This window comes from Scomber scombrus, chromosome 5, assembly GCF_963691925.1.
Source record: "Scomber scombrus chromosome 5, fScoSco1.1, whole genome shotgun sequence".
NCBI classification, from domain to species: domain Eukaryota; kingdom Metazoa; phylum Chordata; class Actinopteri; order Scombriformes; family Scombridae; genus Scomber; species Scomber scombrus.
The window spans coordinates 23,572,426-23,593,859 of record NC_084974.1 but is presented as its reverse complement, the minus strand read 5'-3'; the positions used below and the strand labels follow the sequence as shown (position 1 = coordinate 23,593,859).

Below are 21,434 nucleotides of genomic sequence, written 5' to 3'. Positions count from 1 at the left end.
CCTGCACTTAATTAATTTATTTTTTTAAACATTTTTTTATTGCATCAGGGAAACAGAGACGACAAAGTATTATGCGTAATGTCAGCCCTTGAGTGTCCCTGTCAGAGTAAAGGGGGAGGAGTCCTGCATGACTCCTCATGCTGGCTTCATGGTTTCACTGAACGACAAGTGGAGAGGCATCACCTTTTCAAAAATAAAACCTCATTAAGAATAATTTTAAAAAACTGAATTTGTTGATGGTTATTCTGCGTGTCATTCCTTTAAGTTCTTTTTCTTTTCGACAGGGATATGACCTCACCCACTGGCATGCACATGCAGGCTGGCTTGTTTCCCGCTCACAGTGGGAGCAGCTACTCCATGCCGTTTCTCAGCATCTGATTGGCCGCGATGAGCATGACGCTGATGATGAATGCCATGGCAAAGGCGCAGATGAGGCTCTTCCTCACACAAGTCTGGCGGTTTTTCTTTGAAGGGTGAACTAAAAGAAAAATGAGAAAAAGATGAACATAAATTAGAAAACAGGCAGTTTAAAGGGTGGTACTACTTCTGCTTCTGGCATTGATCATTTTCTGGGGTGTACATCTACGTTTATTTAATTTGTGGAGTTTTTTTTCTCCTTAGTAACCTGGTCTTTGTCAGATGCCATTCAAACTAGAGTGGCATCAAGTACTGTAACCAATAGACCCTAATATTTGAGTCATGTTACTCCTCTCAGAGATTTAGTTTGTGGTTTATTAGGAGAAGAAATTCAATTCAAACCAAGTATCACAAAGGACCCCAGAAAAATGTGTGATCTTAGGAGGTAGATGTTGTGATCTGATGCTTGTAAAGTCTAACATTAAAAAAAAAAAGGCCAAAATTAAAAGACACCCAAGTCTGCACTGAGTAATCTGGACTTATTCTTTCATACATTCTTATGATAGACGAATTCCAGATTCAACACAAAAATAAGATATCTGACTCTGACAAGCAAAGCAGCTGCAAAACCTTTGCCAATAAACAAGGTGACATTTAACAAATCTTCTACTTCTTCTAACTTTTAATTAGGCCACAAAAATGTGCCGTGAAGAGAGATTTTCCACTACATTTCAGACCAAAAGAAACACAGTTGAGGTGTGATCTCACATCAGGGTTCTGCTCTGAATCCCAGCTGAATGAGCAGCGGGTTGCTGGGAAGTGACCAGCAGAGAGGAACACTGAGGTGAGCGTTACAATTCACAGGACCAGACTGATTTCACAGCAGCAGACACACACCAGCAAAATGACCACAGTAGTATGGGAATGTTTAAACTATGAACAAAAAACCAACACATTAGAACAGACAGTTTATGTTTAAATATCATATTATATGGTGTTAAAGGCTTATTTAAAGTGGCATGCCAACATTTTTACACACAGTTAACTTGTTATGAGGAGAACTACTCAGCCTGTGAAAATGGCTATAAAATGTCAGCTGTGGCTCTGAAGGGAGTTTTCTAATGTTAAAGAAGTAACCCCGATGATGTCATCACAGTTACAAAATGGAGGTGTCAAGCTTGAAAGAAGTGAGCATAATGAAAGACGCTATTGAGTCGCATTATGGGAAATTTAGGATTGAGCGTGTTTGGAGCTTGACCCATACTAAAGGACTATAAATTAGGACATCACAGCTTTTGCTTCTGCAATTTTGTTCATTATTTTTTTAGTCTCTCATTTTAGTCCCCCAACTTAACCCTTAGATGCATAAGTGGGGTCAAAAATGACCCCAGCAGTAGTTTTTTTGCAATATCATTGTAATTTTAAATTTTTATCGTTTAATCTTCCATGTATTCCTCAAATAGGTTGTCTTTGACACGAGGCCATTTGGATTTGTATCTAATTGTTATATTTTTTAAGTAATCACATTTTTTGTATCAGTACCACACTCTTCCATACGCGGGGTCAAAAATGACCCCAATCATTTTCTATGGAATTTCAAGGGTTAACCCTAGGAACCTTTGATTTTTATCAACTGTGACTGTCAGGTATATATTTACTGTCGATCCACACATCTAATGTCAGCAGTCTCACCACCCCTAAAGATTATTTTTTCACAGCAACATACATGTATTATTAGTACAAGTATTATCATCATTTTTATACCTGAGAATATATATGCTGTTATAAAATATGAACTTAATTTCCAAATACATGATTTTTGTGTGATATAGTGTTGTGTTATCATCATCAAATTGTAAAGTGTCCTTGGATATGTGAAAGGTGCTATATAAATCACACCTATTTTTATTATTATTATAATTATTATTATCAAATTACTTTCTAGTTAGCTAACACTAGGTAACTAAGATAGCTAACATTACTGCATTTGTTGTGTAGAGAAGCAGACTCTCACTATGATGGTTAGGGTTAGGGTTATGACAGGGCCTACAGAAGAGAAAGAGGTGTAAGATGTGTGCAAAGCCACCAATAGTTGCTGGAAATGCAGTGACCCTGTGTGCAGTGCTCACAGCCAGAAACAAGTAGTTTGTAACAGCTGCTCACAGTGAGAAGAAAGAAGACGCGTGTGTGTACATGCATAGACAGACAGACGGATACACAAACAATGAATGTTGAAGTTGTGATAGCATGGAAAACATGAAATCATTCTTGTGTTATAATATTGCATTAAATGCATTGATTCTAATTGGGATACTTTTTGGATGTTAACCGTTTTTGACCTTTTTAAAAGCTGGGATAAAAATGTTATAAAAAAGTGATAAATGACCATGTCAAACATGAAATAATTATTTTGTTGACCAAAATATAATTCAAATCATCATCTTTAACCAAAATGAAATACATTTCTTAAGTTTACAGCATAAAATGCATTCATTTTAATTGGGGTCATTTTTGACCCCACTCATGGAAGAGTGTAGGTATCGGTAGGTCATGCATCTAAGGGTTAATGGCAGTGTGATCCTAAATCGGTGGAGTACCCCTAATTATGGCTGATCATGGTCATCAGATGGTGACAAAACCCTGTTACATACCATACACAAATACATACACCCAGTCACTTTGTAAAACTAATGCAGTCTAATACAGAAGCTCTGCAAACAATCCTAAGGTTTATGTTAATATCTGTATAAACATGTTTGAAAGATTTGTTAATTCAATGTACAGGTGTAGTTTGTATTGCTGTTAAATTATATTGTGTTATACTGATCGATGTTTTGTCCAAACCCATATATGTATATTAATGAGGGTAGACAAAAAAGTTAAGATATTCAACATTTCATTGTAAAAAACAATGGTACGGTGTGATGAGTACCATTTTCATGCATCAACAGCTGCAAAATGTAACACAGGACTGCACTTGTTTCCATAATATCATGAGAATGCCAGTAAATTACAACCTCAGGGATGTTGAACTTAAGTATATTATTTAGAAATCCAAGCTGACACACACATTCACACAACAGCAGTCCAGGCTCTCTTTGTGAGATAATTTTCTGGTTCAATCAACCTCCGGCGTCGGCTGGTAAGTCAACTGCTCTTCCTCCCTGTGGTGAAGACTGCGAGTGGTGAGAAATGATTTTACCGGGGCTGTGTTGTAATTAGGGGGACCTGGGCCAATGACCCACAACCACATGGCTCACTCTCTCTCTCACTCACTCTATTTTTAACTCTCAGTTCAAAAAGCACTGAGGTCATCAAAAATCCTTCTTGCTGTTCCAAAGAAAATGCAATGTGGAAAGTTGGACAGAAATTGCTACATCTTTCTTGGCTGAAGCTTTGAGGCGAAATCATTAGCTGGCAGTCTCCAGCTGAAAAATACTATTCCAGACTCTCACATACTATAAAAAGTGCCTTTTGTCCAAACAGATTGTCTAAGAATAAGCTATTGAAGCCAGTAACCATCATTACTGTATATAACTCGAACACTGGATTAATGTTGATCTTTAATCTCGGTTCCTGTGTGTACGCAATCTATAGTAGACTATATATATTTTTTACAACCTTTATTTAACCAAAGTTGATTTTCTGAGAGCAAAGGAAGCCATGGCTCACACTCAGAGTTACTCATATTCACACCTGGAAGTTGCCTAGTACAACCGCAGCCTGACCTGTTGTCCATTGGCACCAGAGCAGTGGAAATGAGGGAGTTTTATCCTGTAAACCTTTAACCTGCTGAAGATTTGAACTGGTGATACTTCAGTCACAAGCCGCTTATTTAAAGGCCAAGGTTCTTGTGACGCGACACAAAAATCTCCACCTACTGGGTCAATATAAACCCCCCCACCCCCAAATAAAACACTGTCTGGCATGAGATTATTTCACAGATTTTTAGTATAAATCAAACTGTTCGAAGAATTTACAAGAATTCAGTGTCCTTCATGCTAATGCTGCAAAGTACTTTATTCAATTTCAAGACATTGATAATCATTTCTAGCAACCCTCTGAGAGACAGGGAAAACTGCAAAAGAGTGAAATAATCCATCAGATCTTTTCTTGTTTTACATAAACTCATCAATTTTCTGTTAGGTGCAAATGAAATTTATGAGGGATCCTGACCTGCTGGACAGATGGCCCCTTTCAAAAGATCAGAAATGCTTGTTTGACTTAAAATATCAATCTGAATGAAAATTGAGTTTAAATATGATACTATGAACTAAAATAAAATATACAACTAAAACAAACCTACTGCAAAATTAATATTCTTTCCACCAGTATAGTTCAGGCAGTTATGTAAGAAAGTTTATTGAATCCAACCTGGGACATTCAAATATGTAAATGTGTTCTCGCATGAGGCTAAATGTCTTAAAAGCTGAAAGAGCCTGAGTTGATAAAGTAGTTGTTTTTTTGCAGTTCAGTTGAGATTTCAATTATCTGTCTTTTGCTGTTTAAGTCAGGGTGAGGTGAACAAGGTGTCAACGGAAAGAACATGTGTTCGGCTGCTGCTTTGACTATGAAGATGGGAGAGCTGGGGTCCAGACGTTAGTTTTCAGCCCAGTCGCCTGAACTTGCTCTCGGCCTCGTAAAACACCTCCTCAGTCACTCAAAGTAACTACACCACTGCCAAATGTCCACAGTGATTTTCCTCAGTGGGCTACTGTGGTCATGAAGGTAATGAGGTGTGTGCTGGTCTCCAAGGCTGCTGACCTACAGCTGTCTATAATCACACGTGCTTCAGACGCATTATTCTTTAGTGGATAATCAGTAGAAACACTTCACAAACAATCAAACTGTAACCTATTTTTTTATTATATATTACCAAATAAAACCAAACATCTTGAGAAGGAACTCAAGGGTCTACTCGCAGCAACATGTTGCAATCGTGCATCACAAACATGTAATATAAACATATTGGTAAAATGGGGGCTCTTAATCTACACACCTGTATAGCAGCTGTGACATTCATGGATCAGAGTCGATTTCCACGCTCGCGTCTGTCAGCCAGGCTGCTCCCTGAACAGCTGCTCCAGCATGTTCCTCTGCGCTTTACGCTATTCGTGCAATTGGTCCAGCAATGAATCAGTGCCTGGTGAACTTCTATGGATCAGTGGTTACATTCTTTATTCCGCTGTTTTTCCAGCTCCACACCATATTGATTCCAGACTAAGGTGAAGCCAGAGGGAAATCAAGTGCCTCTTATACTACCTCATATATCAGTTAACTGAAGCATTAAGTACCAGAGTTGCATGATGAACTGTACTCTGGACGAATCTCACTGTGGCACAATTTATTGATTTCTCTATGACCAAGCACATTTTGGTGTCCCCGTGTGGCAGGTGGGACTCACGGGCCTCGGGTCAAATGTGATTGCTCTGTATGAACCTGCGGTGGTCCATCTTCATCATAAAATCAGTTGTAACATCATGTTGTCATCACTCAACATCAGTTTTAAGACCCTGATAAACTGCTGGTGCTATCTGTGTCCATCCTCTTTGACACCAGCGTTACTGCATTGCCTCTGTGACAGCTCATATTCACAAAAAAAGCTGGTGTGTGTTTAAGAGTGACATTAAAGGATAAGGCTCCATCTTTATTATGTACAAATCTCCTGTGCAGAGCCAAACCAAGGTTGTTGTGCTACATATAAGGTTATAATATGTCGCTATTATTTGTCTTTGGAGCTGTTTCCAAACACAAACTACCTTAACTGTAATCTTTTGGGCGAAGTAACATGTCACCCAGTTCCTGACAGCTAACTGATGTGTCTTGTTTTTGGAGGACAGACGTTTATGGCACAGAGGAATAAGATATATCAAGCTTTGGATGCACATACAATACTTGTAAGTAGGATAAATTCATTGTTGGTTTGGCTCTTAACAGAGATCTGTTGATAATAAGAAAAAATAGGCTGTTTGGCCTCTGTGCATAATTTTGGTCCACATGGACCACAAGGAATTAATCTACAGATGTTCCTCTTCAAAATGAGACCAAACTTTTCTATGGATGTCAGTTTTTGAGCCACAAGAAAGGCCAACGTATGGCCTGCAACAGAGGAGGTAAGCCTCGTTTTTATAGCTAATTTGCCAGAAATGCTTTTTGCTACATCATAACACATCATAAAATGGTGAGGATTGCTAAAAAGATGAAAGATCAAGCTTTATGTAAGGCTCAATAGTAATGACATTATACATTTTTTTTTTTTTTTAATTGTGAGTCAAATTGAAAATGCAGTCATAATTGTGAACAAAATGTATTAGACTGATGCGTCCAGTAGTATCTGAGATTATCTGCGGACAGATACACACACGGACACACACACATGACCATGATTATAACAAGATTTTGATAAGGAAATGAAATATCAACAAATTGAAGCACTTTTGACTCATTGCAGGACTCATTACAAAGTACACTGGGATCCTGCTCGACCATGCTGCCTTCAGGTCATGTAGGAAATGAGAATGTTATTGCTCAGCATTTCCTACACCCAAAATGCATGTGTGTCTAGACAAAACTGACATCTTTTTAGAGTAGTTGAATTGCACATGTGGAATCAGTCAAGGTAAAAACACATTTATGTCACATTATACAGATTAAAAGTACTTACTTAGAAATGTGTCTAAATGCAGCATAAAGTGGGCTAAAGGTCAGCTGAAGAAAAGTGAATTTCAAATTCTAACCTTTCATTTATAATCTTGATTTCCACCTTGACAAAAGGTGTCCCTCGTTAGTCTGCGTATGGATCTGTTTTGACTTTGCAGTGGAAAGAGACTTAACTTCTCCAATGACATCTATCTCAGAAAAAGGTGAAAAGACTAGAGGTACATTTATTTAAGTAACTTCTCATTTGAATGTCTCTCTTGGCTGTTCAGCAACAAGCATCTGCTCAGTAACAGCCAAACAGATGCTTGTAAACATGCAGTCTCCTGTACATATGTTAGTTATACAGAACTGCCTGGACTGCAAACTGAGCAATGTGACACAAAACTATCCATGGGCCCCATCTTGCGCTCGGCGCACAACGGATGGGGGGCGCGACGCATGTGTCTTTGTTAGTTTCCCCCAACGCAGTTGTCATTTTCTTGCCTTGCGCCCACGTTATTTAAATAGCAAATGCACTTGCACCGGTTTGTGCTTCCAAAGGCGTGTTGGTCTCCAAATTCAGCTGTAAATATTTTATGCACATTTTTATGTAAATTACTTTTTAAGTCTGGTTCTCCAATCAAAATGTGGCAGACATTTTGATGGGCTCCCAAGGTCGACTCACTGAATCTGCACACAAACCAATCGAATGCAGACAAAAATGTTCTCAAATGGTTTGAGATATGATTTGTTTGAAAGAGACAATTACATTTCCTGTTTTTATAACAGCTGAGTGGAAAAAAGTCCTAGAATACTCTTAGCTGCTCTGATATCAATAAATATTGGATGGCTGGTTTTTGCATATTTAATCTCTGCTGCTTCTGAACAGGTGGCCCCCTGACGCCGGTCCCCACGAACACCCCAATCAATAAATTAGCAGGTGTGCTGTGACTCTGTTGGCTGTAGATCTTGACGAGAAAGCTCAAATTCTTCCTGACAGCATGGATTACTTTCACTCACACACACACACACACACACACACACACACACACACACACACACACACACACACACACACACACACACACACACACACACACACACACACACACACACACACACACACACAAACACACAAACACACAAACACACAAACACACACACACACACACACACACACACTCGCCTAAGTGTGAAGTTCGCTCAGGGTTTTTCGCTTACCTCCCTCAAACTCTGTCTGACAGTTCCCAGAGTTTTCCTTCAGACTCTCTTCCTCATTGATGATGATGTTCTCAATGTCCTTCATGGTCAGGTGGTCGCGGAAGGCGTAGAACAGGATGTGTTTCAGCTCCTCCAGGGTGATCCTCTGCATGTCAAACTGCAGGAGACCAAAATGAGGAGATTTTTCAGAAAGAGGAACAGTTTTTTTTGCTCTCTCACATGAATAAACAGTGTGTTTTCTCATATGCCCGGCAGGGGAGTGAGTGTCTTAACCAAACAAGTAGTAACAGATGTGTACTTGACACAACTCTCCCACAATTTTTAGGACTAGAGTACACAGACTTTAATAAAACAATACAAATAAACACACTGTAGCTCAAACACCTCTCATGAGCTTTTGCTGCCAAAAATAATTTACATTACAAGTACAGAAAAAAACACCTTACACATAAATCAGCATGCATGTACTAATATTTCTTTACCTTGCACATCCAAGTAGCTCTTATACACGTTGCTCTAATGCATTCACTTTAATCAGTGTTGAACAAAGTTGATGCATTCATTAAATTGAATGCACTGGAGTTACGGCCACAAAGTGATTGATTTATTGTTCAATTTAAGCATTTACACCATTCAATCCAAAAAGAGGCACACACACACACACACACACACAGACATACATACACACAGATACACTTACACACCACAACTTGTTTCCCCCCCGGAAACTCAGAGGAAGAAACGACTCTGCTGGCCATTGATCCACATCCTTTGCTTGAAAACAGCAATTCACTTAACACTTAACAGCCGTAATTAAACAAAAAGTATATATTTTTTCTCAATATTGTATCCCTACATGCAATACAATTAAACCAAACAGGAATAAAAAGCTCAATTGACAGGACATGAGTGAATATGCCACAAACCTGACTGAGAATAAGTTCAATAGAAATTCATTTGAAAGGACGCCAATGCACCCTCTCATATTTACTGACTCAACATTTGTTTCTCTCATTTGTATCAGGCTATTGATAAAATGCTGAACACACACGATGACCTAGCTTATTATAAAAACACTTGTTAAATGCCGCTCCGTTATGGTGATACAAGAGAATTAGCAAATGAGAGATTGTAGCTCAGTCCCTGGCGTAAAGATGTAGGCATGGCAGAGTTCAGACTGAGAGGAAACTAGGATACAGAGGCACAGCCAGAGCTGGCATCACACAGTAAAGGAAAAGGTCACGATTGGTCTGACAGGGAGAAACATGGACTGGTAAAGTGGAATACCAAATACCCACAACATCGCATCACATTGACTCAGCGGTTATAGCACTATCACTACTGATGTTAAAAAGGTGTGGACTTGAACCTGCCTTTTGTGATTTTTACTCATTTAATAATAAAAAGTAAAAATAATTATATACAGTGTCTGCCTGTTCTGTAATGTTTATGAGCTGAAGTAAGTGAGGAGTCCTGTAAACCAAATAACTTTTAATGTGCTTCATTGTCAATCAGTAGTCATACCAAAATGTCATAAAAATAGGCAACAGGTTTTAACAGAATGTTAATGACAGAAACACTTACTTTAAGCTTAACTTTAAAATTGCAGGGCAATATCATGTCAAAGAAAGGCCCCATGAATTTGGAAATAGCTGACATTACAACTCTAATAAATATTTTAAGGACAGTCTGTGGCCAAGCAAAATATTGTAATTTTGTTTTTCCTCTGACATTGCATTTCTTTATCTGCACTGGACCACAGGATTAAGTTTCTTCCAAACTCTAAAATAGCGCTACCACAACTACTAGTACTACTTTAATACGTTTTTCTGGGTTGTAAAAGCTGTGAATTACCGTGGACTGAAATGGATTGTCTGGTTTTAAGAGACAAATTGTGATTTACACATCTGCTAGTGTCAAGACAGGTAGAATAGATGTGAGAAACTCTTGAATGCTGCCATTTCGTCACTGTAAAACTCCACTTTAACACATTTTCATCTCAATTTGGAAATCTCTAATCCCCGAGCGCATCTGCAGGACTCAGCAATATTGCGATAAATGATGCACATCCACAGAGAGAAGGATAATATCCACTGGACTACCTGGCAGACCCACTGGGTAGATAACTGCGTAAATCACACTTGGACATAAATATCCCTTTCCTTCAATACCATTTGTTATCTCTCCACCTCAGAGTGAGCTAATGAACACTCACTCAATCCCACCTCAAATGATAATCAACCTCCATAAAGATTCATTATCAAAGCTAATTAAAAGTTGGGGGTCATCATTTGTTTTGCCAGGACATTAATCTAATGGGAAAGTAAATGTAAATGTTGGCAAGAGGAAGGTAAAGTAAAAGGAACACAATAATAGAGTGATAAATCACATACGTTGCAGTGAAATGGAGATTTTGAGCAGAATAAATGGTTATTCCATATATTGGCTGCATACATGTAAACATAAAATTTGGTGGTGCAGAATGCTCCAGATATGATGTTTGCATGGAAAAATGACATCAGGCATCACCTTGAGATGACATCACTGCCACATACTGATGCAGTATAATTAGCTCAGTTTTTTTATTTTTTAATAATCTTTTAAAAATGTTATCCATCAAAGTGGTTTATAAGTGTCTACAGAATTTGGCACCAAATGTTCTATGAACGTTTTTTAGTATTAGGATCACTAGGGGTGCAACAAGTGGCAAATGTAAAATTGCTCGCCATTATAGGTCCTTTGGGCAGTCGACTTTTTCCATAATAGGCTCTCAAATGTGGAAAACATTGCCAACCGAAATAAAAATAAATGAAGATATTAAGGTTTTTGATAGAACCGTTAAAGACTCGCTGCAGAAGAATCAGATCCGTATGCACTTTTTATATGGCAGGACTTGAAATGTTTTTAATTTTATGTTTTAATTGGTATTTAACTTGTATACGATTCTTTTTCTTTCTTTCTGTTACTTAAAGCCTAACTACGGACTGGAGTTGGCAACTAGCAATAGCTATAATCTCTGTCTGCAGAAAATCAGTACTTCAACTGTTTTTAACAAGGGGAAATTTAAACATGAATTCACTATTGTTGCAAAACCTAGTGCTACATTTCTTTTATGCATTACACTTATTTATGTATTTACAGACTAATTCAAAGCAAAATTGTATCCTTCGAATGAGAATAAAGTACTTTGCAAATAAATGTGTTATGAAAGGCTGCTACAACCAAACTACAACTACTAAAACATGCAGCACTGCACTGAGATTGAGGATATTGACAGTTGTACTATAAAATTAATCAGCCATAATATGGATAAGTATTGCATTGCTGACTCCACTAATGCCTACAAGTTGTAAAACAGACTATATAAAATTTAGAAACTATGATGTATTTTGACCAGCTGTCAAACACTGTAAAATAACTTCATAAAGTCATCACACACACGATGTCTCACAGTAGAGGACTGTTCAAGTGAAGGCCATCTGATGCTAATGAGCTGCAGCAGAAACCTTTTACAGAGCAATGTGCCTCCAGACTTCTACACATGCACACAAACTTTTGAGCAATCTCACAAAGTCTTTTTGTGTATAATTGTCCATATCTGCCTAATTGTCATCATAATCATCATCATCATGTGCATCACATAAAACAGATGTTTCCTTTTATTCAGAAACAGAAAAGCTCTCCCACAGACAGCAGAGCTCTGGTTATTTCTAGTTTCCATCTGAGAAACAGAGAAATTTGCGCTAATCCGCCCTAAACAGACAGATCCACCTGGAGCGATCCTGGAGCATCTGCCATTTAAAAGTTGAAGCCAAGTCCTCTGTCACTTCTTCCCAAGGGAGACAGGTTGGCGGCCCTAATTGTGTTTACCCGACATTCGCACAACCTTGCTGCTCCTACCGACGCCATCGCTGGCGGACATCAACAGACTGCCGGAGCTTCATTTGCCAGGAAAAAGAAGGACAAGGCGGAGGATGGATTTATCCACTGAGCACTCCAGTGGCAGATAAGAAAAAGCCATTTTATTTTCTCTTTCCACATTCTAGAGACTATATTCACATTCAAGCGTGGAGTGACCTTTATGGGAGAATATGGTGAAAGAAAGGGGAGTAGAGAAGAATGACGTCCCTCGACCTCAAGTGACTCCGGCAGAAAATATCTTTAGTAGGACACCTAGTGTTGTGTGAACTGCAGTTTTATACTGAACCCCATGCACAGACAGGAAACCCTAAGCAGTCTCCTTTGTCACACTGTCTTCATAGAAGTTCAGTCTGAAGTGTGAATGCATGCCTCAGGCGAGGAGACTTTGGAAATGTTGGAAATGTTACACACTGCGAAGACTTGCAGTGGTTAAATTACAGAAGGAGCTTAGCAGTGAAATGAAATTGAATCTCAGACAGAATGACGTGAGTGGCGTGGTCATTACTATCCATCTCATTTGAACTGACCTGCTCATTAATCTGCATTCAATTTGTGTTTCCTAATATCAACAAATACAGAAGATTCTGGCTCTACTCTATGGCGCCACTAGTCTGATTTTTAGGAAACTGAGTATATTGGCATTGAAAGCTGCAGAAGGTTTGGGACCATACAGGTTCTGTAAAACCCTAAATGAACATTACAGAGGAGAAATATATTTACTTTAATATGAGTGGTAAGCATTATTAGAGTAGTACAGGACAATTTATGTACTATATCTTTAGAAAGTATTGATTGTAGTTTTTTTTGTGTTTTATCACTTCAGTGCATTTTTTTGATGAATGGAAAAAATGTAAAATCACTGCAAAGTGATGACAGGATTTCCACCCATTCATTGTACAGTCTATGACTCTGGGGTTGAAAAAACATTATTGATCAGGAGGCTCGAGTGTAATGTCAAAAATATCAGGATTATGTTTCCTAAACCTTGGCAGGAGATACAATTGACCTACTTTATACATGAATAAATTGACTGCAAAGACAAAGTGATTGTTTCTGGCTTGGTCTTTAACGATTAATCTGACAAATGGACAGCTTTGGTTACAATTCGACTTCAGACCTTTTTAAAAGCATAATAATAATATTGCAATTCCACTGACATCATTCAACACCTTATTAACTTTACAGGAAATGTAACAGGATGCAACATGATTGAGTTCATGATCACAACAGCAACAAGAAAACAAATGCTCACCGATGCATTTTTTGCCATCATATTTTGCTTTTACACTGTATTTTTCTATAAATGAATGTGCTCTGTATCTGTGGATAGTGGGAGGAAGACAAATTTCCATGAGAACACATTATAGAAATATTATCTTACACATTTGTCTTCACCTCTATGTTAAAACAAATACCATAAAGCTGTAATTATCATAAGCATCATCAAGCTTAATCTAAAGAGACACACAGAGGTTGATTTTCTCACTCTGGTAGGAGAAATGTCCTTGGATTAAACCATGAACTTTTTCGATCAATTTTTGCTCATTGATTGCGTGTCCGTTCTTCACACCACAAAGTGGATTTTAGGGTTCAAGACACGGAGGGGGAGTCACCGTAAAGAGAAAGCTGTGATCCTCTCTGCACTCGTAAACGAGGCGTGTTCAGCTGCTCACACACGCAGGCTGTGACAAGGTGCCAAGAGCCAGCATCCATCCATCTGCTGAGTTCAGCCCTTTGCAGTACTGCCAAATCATACAGCCACAGATAATACTCTGCATACACTGTAGAATCCAATTATATGCATTTGCTAATCTACATTTCAACATAACAGGCTGGCAAAGGTTTTGTTTTTAATGGCAGAAATATTACTGCATTTGAAACACGGTGTAGCTGGGGACAAGCTCATTGGATTTGAATGCAGAGCAGTGTGATGAAGCCACAGACAGCCAATACTCTCTTTTATATAATACAATGTTGCTTTAAATCTGCCATGCTCTTCATTGTTGGTGTCTGAAGCTGATTTTGGAAAATTGTGAAGTGGCAGGGAACTAACAGCATTTCCATTTCTGTGACTTTTTGAGAGGCATCCTGTAATATAATGTGTAGATGTTGAAATGCAGCATCTGAATGAAAAACAAACAAACAAACAAACAAACAAACAAACAAACAAACAAAAAAAGGTGGCTTGACAACCATTTGAGACAGAGCCACATGAGTGTTACAGACAGATATTCCGTAATTTCACGAGGTAAACAAAGATTTGCAGATTAAAACCACAAATCTACAAACTCACAAAGAACACAGGCACCTGGCAAAACCTCTAAAGCTGTTAGGTATGAAATCCCATGAGATAAGTTGGGCCTCTTCTACAAAATCACATTATTGTGAAATTTCAAGGCTGTACAGTGTTGTCTTGAATATCACGGACAGTTATTGAGAAAACTTTGAAATGTGGATTACAATACCTGAATATACATTTATTTCTTTATTTCTACATGATTGTATTTCCAATCAGTTTGAATGGATGGAAATTCTCTTGGACTTTGGAAGTTGCAGCTATCAATTTCACAATTTTGACACTTTCTCTTTTTATGCAGGTTTCATTTTCATCACCATCCAGTCAGACATGTTGAAAAATCCAATTCTACACACTGACACTGGCAGTGACAATGACTGTTAACAAGCGGAGGTTTTCACAGCTATTAGCCAGCATAAGCACTGGCATCATAGGCTGCTGCATGTCGTGAGAAGTGTGCAGTAATCATTCGTCATTACACGACTCCACCTAACGATCTCTGAGCTATCACTTTTTCAGGACGTCCTTCTTGCAAACCTTTCTACTGCTTATGGTTGGAAGTATTTATTGCCTGGACATTTATTATTTATAAAGCAATTTATACACACTCTTGCATTATTCACGATACAATATCTGAATATGCTCCAGAGTTTTTCCAATAACAGCACCCCTCAGTCTCAAGAAAATAGCCTATATCCGCTTCATTTTTTATATTTAAAGCTTTTTTCTTTCCATCATGACTTTCAGTGAAACTTGTTTTTATAGCCTAAATGTTTTCCTGAACTGTGAACACCTGTCTATTATTCATCTGCATCAGTATCACAGCTAAAACAAATCTTACCACACTTATATATACTGCACTTATTAAAGAATGAATCATTTTACTACACCAGTATAAAACCCAGAAATTAATTCAGTATATTAACAAGAAAATTAAGCTTTTAGCAAGCAACAATTGCAGCAAATTACTCCACTTTGAACACTGTAACTGTATTTCCAGAACTTGCCACAGGTAATAATGCCAGACTAAGCTCAGTATATTAATTATGTTCTGCTCTATCTGTGCTTAATGTCCAGCTCTAAAATGCACGTATTCTTCTTGATGGTAAAATGAATGCTCAGCATCTTTATCGATGTCTGCTTTTAAACAGCCTATCCATCACCCCCAGAAGTGCTCTGGGGCCTTCAGGAGAAATGTATGTCTCTATTACCACTGTGTCACCCGGCTATCAAAGGTTAGAAGATTAATTGAGAAAAAAAAGAAAACATAACATGCACCGTGAGAGTCACAACAGGCGGGAAAATGATTGGTGATCATATCTCGAACTAGTCACCAGAGTGCTAGAAGTGACAAAAACATTGGCCGCGTGGGAACTTTGATGAAAATGCACCTCAACCGTGTTGACGTCTCTAAGCAATGTGCCTCCCAGTGATTGAATTTAACACTGTGATCGACAACAGGTAGACAAAGAAAAGCTAATGCAGTCATACAAAGTTTGAGATGCTGCCCTGAGGGGCTACATGAAGGGGCAAGTATGAGTTAAATAAATCACCATAAAATAAATATAAATAATTAGTAATTTAAGCAATTTTTTGGCTTCTTAAAACACAAGCAGCTAACAGAAAACTTTGATCAAAGAACTTCAGATAAACGCTCACATCAGGCATTTAACAGTCTGCGGAAATCTATCTGAACTTCAGTACAGAAAGCAATATGCTCCCTTCAAGAAGTCCCCTCATTTTACATTCATATTTCATTTGCTATATAAAACCTGAGCAGCAGCGAATCAAAAAGGACAGTAAAGCTTTTATAGATGCTTAATTAAGAGGTGATCTTCTGAAAGTGAAGAAAGACGTGGAACTACCTGAAGCCACTGAGCAAGTTATCAATAGCCAATTACTGTTAGTGTGATTAATCAAGGTGAAATTACTCCTATTAACCCCTGGAGTGGAGGAGACAAGGGAAGCTGCCGGAGGGTCACCACCCTCATTAATGGGATTCAGTGGATCTATATGCACTGCCTCGTGAAATTCATTGAAGAAAAAACGAGGAACAGAAGAGACAGAAGGAAAGAGAAATGTTAAACTGGAGGGATGGGATGAGTTCAGAACAGTAAGAGACACACACACATGCCTGAAGAAGTAGAAGGAGATCAAATTAATTCTAACCCAAACTTAACCTTTAGATTTAACATTCAATAGCAGCTCAATCGAAACTTGAGAATATTCCACACATGGTTTTAATTAAGCCCAAAGGATAGCAGCTTTTGTCAACAGGAGCCATACAAAAGCCAGAAACCGATGATACAGTATCCCACTTTTCTCATCTTAAAGTAGTTGAAACTGTGTTGATATGACAGAATCCTAATTAAAGCCAAATTCAAACCAAGAGCAGCAGACTCGGCTGGCTCGTGGAACAGGATCCAGGCATCAAACAATAAGTGCACTTATTTCACTTTTGTTCTTGTTTTTCCGCCTCTCGAACTTTCAAAGAAGCAACACTGGAGCGAGGAGATGTACAGTTTAGACTTTGCCTGCTTTGCTATTTTTTTTTCTTTTCTGTCTCTGTTAGAAAAGATTTTAAAAACAACATCCAACATGAGCTGCAGGGGGAAAACAGAGTGCATCGTCATGTCGGCCCACCTGCCTACTCGCACATCTGAAATTAAAATCATCTCCACAGAAATGTCACATTAGCTGCTCTGTTTTAGTATGTCAAGGACTCAAAGCCTGTACTTAAAAGCCACAGGAAAATGTTAATTTGTGCATTGACAAAAAAAAAGTTCAGATGGCGAAAAAAACCTCAACTCCAACCATCCTGGGAAATGCTAACAAACTAAAACATTAAATGATTAATGGCGAGCAAAAAAGGTCAAAATCTTTTGAAGTCATATCCATATTCAACGTTCAGCCCTGCTGTCTGCAGCACTGATGGGCTGCATCACCTGGAAATTTAAAAAAAAACTAAACAAAAAAACAACAAGAAACCAGCCTTATCTTTCCGATTGCAGTCAGCTGACAAATGATTTCCTCCATTCATCTAAATAGGATTCTAAAGTATGATTTCTTAGAAGATAAAAATGAAGAAGCTCCTCTCCAAGAAATCCAGCACGCCCGTATAATATAGTCAGGGGCATTTATTTTGATTGGCAGATACGTCATTAAAATGCTGGGCACACAAACGATCCCTCTGTGTGCGTGTGCGTGTGTGCGTGTGTGCGTGTGTGTGCGTGTGTGTGTGTGTGTGTGTGTGTGTGTGTGTGTGTGTGTGAGAGAGCAGTGTGTGTTTTCAGTTGAGCGACTGTGCAGAAAATGCAGTAATGTGTTACAGACACTTCTCAGAGCCGCGGTCTGCATGAGAAAGAGCTGAAATGAAGTGAATCATAGAGGTAGCCGAGCTGACTCATGTAATTAAAGCTACAAGGAACATAAGGAGGAGGAGTCGGGATGAGGAACAGGGAACAAAAATGTCACACACTGTACGTGAAAAAAAACAACTAATAAATCATGCAGAGAGACTTTATATGATACAGAGAGCAGGCAAAAGAAGAGGCAGAGTCAGATGAGCTCTCACTTCTCAGGAGGCCTGAGGGTGTGCTGCTGCTCCTGCTGCTGCTTCTCCACAACCAGCAGAACTTCAAACAGCGCCATTCATGTTTCCTTAGTGCTGGGAGATGAAGAGTTATCAGCCTGACTCAAGACTGATTGGCTGTACAGTATCTCTACTGCTCAGCACAGACTCTGCATTTACATCCACACAGTATACTGAATAATATCTAAAACTATTAAGGTTTTACTCTAAATAAGCTGCTTACTGTGTTTATTCTGCTTTATCTAAATCCCTAAATGCACAATTCATCCTGCAGTAACCTGTAAGATTCAACACCAACAGGTAATGTGTCCTGTGAGTGCTATTAGATATAATTAATTATACTGCATATATTAGCATATAAATACTGTATGTGAACTGATGTATATGTTAGTGTAATGGCTGTATCCCACATATGTTTAGAAGCATCATGTCAAGAATGCATCAATGTCACTAAAGGTTACTGCAAACAGTGACTGTACAGAACATGTATGCTATTGTAATTGTTGTAAATTGGCATGAAAAGTAAAAGTTCTGTGAGAAATATTATAATTTTACTGAAATAAAAACAAAAGGAAGTTTTGGTAATAAAAAGAAACCAAATTTAATCAGTGTGAACTACAAAACTAAATCAAATAACATAACTTTGATCTCCTTTCAATCCCAGCAACAAGGTTTTTTATTATGTTATAACTTAAGACAGTTCTCACCAAAGTCACAGTTTTTTGATGAGTTCATGATCCCAAAATTTGATTCAGCCTTAAGTAAACCTCTGCAAGTCTGTAAAGCTCCCAGTGTGTTATCGAGCCATCAAACGATGTCCACAAGTATGGTGAATGTTGAGAGGAATAGACAGACCACCTAAATTTACCTCTATATTAACTTTGACCCTATATTAATTACACTATATTCTCTTTAAAGGGACAAAATCTTATAAAACTAAAATAGAAGAACCTGCAGACAGAAATACTTTTGACAAGACAAATGAACCTGTAGCTAAACTTGGAACAAATTAAAGAAACTTTACTTTAAATATTCTATACAAAATTCAAATCAAAATTACGATAACATGTAAAAACCACCGTGTTAACACTAGATGACAGTTATCACTGCCAAACTCATCTGGATTTCTAAATGCACGGTAGTTGCTTGAACAGCGGCTAGAACAACCACTAACAAACCTACGGCCCTTACAGTTTGTTAAGGTCACACCTTACTTGAAAAAGGTCCCACCCCCTCCATTATCCTACATAATGAACTGCACGTCACCGGCCCAATATGAGAGGCTGCCCTAAAGACTTTGGATTGGTTCTGCAGTGCAGTTTTTTTTTTTAACTCTCTAATTGTCCCAGTTTTCACAACAAAAAACTGGCAGATTGTCCTCAGCCTCTGTGAGCGAAGCATTTAGGGACTAACTTGTGAGTCTACACAGTGAGTGAAGATTCTGGCTAGGGATCAAAAGGCTGCTCTTTTCTGGCAAAACAGCACTGTAACACTTGGCACGATTGAGACAAATGGAGTCATTTTTTATATTGATAATCCTCCATAATTCACCTCCTAACCTCTGTGCTGGAATCCGAGGATGAGCACATTAGACAATACTCAGAGTGGATCGGGCTGTTTGAAGGAGGGTGATTAGTATGTGGAGGAAGGAAGGGTGGGCGTGTGTTCATGTGAGGGTGAGTTGTTGGTTAGCTGTCTGTAACATCATGTCTCCGTGCCGCCTTCATTGTTATTCAAGGCCATGCCTGACAAAGGGACTCCCCCCTCTCTGCCTCCCTATCACTTATAGCGTGTTTACATCGTACATGGCAGATTTGAATCCATCAGACACCTACAGTAACTGCCACCTCGCAAAAAAAGTACTGGCTCACCTCATATTACCAGCCTGCAGGAGGACTATTGATAGTCAGCAGTTCTTCAGGGGACATCTTTATTTAAATTTCTGCAATTTTATGTTGCAGGTGGAAAGTTTGAGTTATGCCTACTATACACATTGTGGACATTTAATCAAAAGTATCATTGAGTAAATTCTTTCACATCTTCTATTTGGCTGGAAAGCAAAAAAAAAACACTGCTGTGAAGCTGGAAATGGAAATCATATCTGTATGGCTACAGGGTGTCTATTGCACTGAGTAATGGATAATGTGGAGCTAAAATGCAATAGCTAGATGCTAATAAAAGAAAAGCATAGGTTATATACTGTACATGATGACAAGTGATAAACACAACAAAGTAGTCATGTCAAACAGAGGCAGCTGGTTGAGTACAAGGAGAGCCAGAAATTAGGAGAACAACTGACGTCTGGTCCAAAACAACCAATCAGAGAAACTACACTGGCACGTTCTTTCATAGCCTAATTATTGGCAAGATGGTTTTAATAATTTAATATATAATAAATAAATGATTAAGTAAATACAACTTTAAAACATTTTTTTAATGTTTTCAATGTACTAGCCTATCATAAATATTGCTACCGCTACAATACTCTGCAATAATTTAATTGTATTGCATTAATCAGACAATATTGTCCAATCCTAGATGCTCAAATGTACCCAAAAATGTATATTTTAGCCAACATTGTGAGCTCTCTTTTACAGTCACTTTGCTTCAAAAGGCCATCTAATCTAAGCTTAATTATCAGCTATTGCTTGTTACTATTTTTTTCTTTATCATGTAACAGCTAAATGAAGGAACATACATGAGGAAAACTAAATAGGAAATAATAGAATATAGAAAATTATTGAAAATGAAAATTGTCTTTAGTTCTCAAAGACATAAAATCATCATATATGATCATTCATATCAGGAGAAATGCAGTGTATAATAACAGTTTGACAGCCTCTACAAATGACTCGCCGTTTCTAGGACATTACAATTTATTTCTGTGAATGAGGCAATAAATAATGTTGCATATATTTGATATGTATGGCCTACAGACAGCCGTAGTGCAGATACAATTACTGAGCACATGACCAACTCTCATTTACCAGTATCAGGCTAACTCTGCAGGATCCAAGACAAATATTAGCTTACTCTCACCTCTGTCTCTAAAAAATCATTACTGAAGCCCATGAATTATTCATCACAGATAAGTTGTCACTATGAATCAGGAATAAGGAATAATAATGGAACCAATTTGTGATGAAAGTATACAATGTGAAGGTTTAAAGGAGGCAGAGGCTTCATATTCAAATCTTAAATGTAAATGTTGGTCTAACACCAGATTATTTAACACCAGAGGTAAACAGAAAAAGTCACTTTTTTGTTAAAACGTTGGAACTGCAGTCTTTAAAATACATATGCGTATTGTATCCTAACTTGAGAATAATTGCTTGTTCACATGTTTATGCCATATTGATCCTGCAAGATCACACAAAGCGGTATTTTACATTTCCAAAGATAGCATCT

General features: G+C 38.1%; 1 protein-coding gene across 1 annotated transcript in view; it reads right to left on the bottom strand.

The window, feature by feature from the left end:
* Positions 1-350: 350 nt before the first annotated feature.
* Positions 351-21,434, bottom strand: part of caln1 (calneuron 1) — a 65,208-nt gene continuing 44,124 nt past the window's right edge. Inside the window, exons 5-6 of the mRNA XM_062419462.1 lie at positions 8,218-8,374; positions 351-478 (exon numbers count right to left, since the gene is read on the bottom strand). Of these exons, the coding sequence (XP_062275446.1) occupies positions 351-478; positions 8,218-8,374 (285 nt within the window). The remainder of the gene's footprint in view (positions 479-8,217; positions 8,375-21,434) is intronic.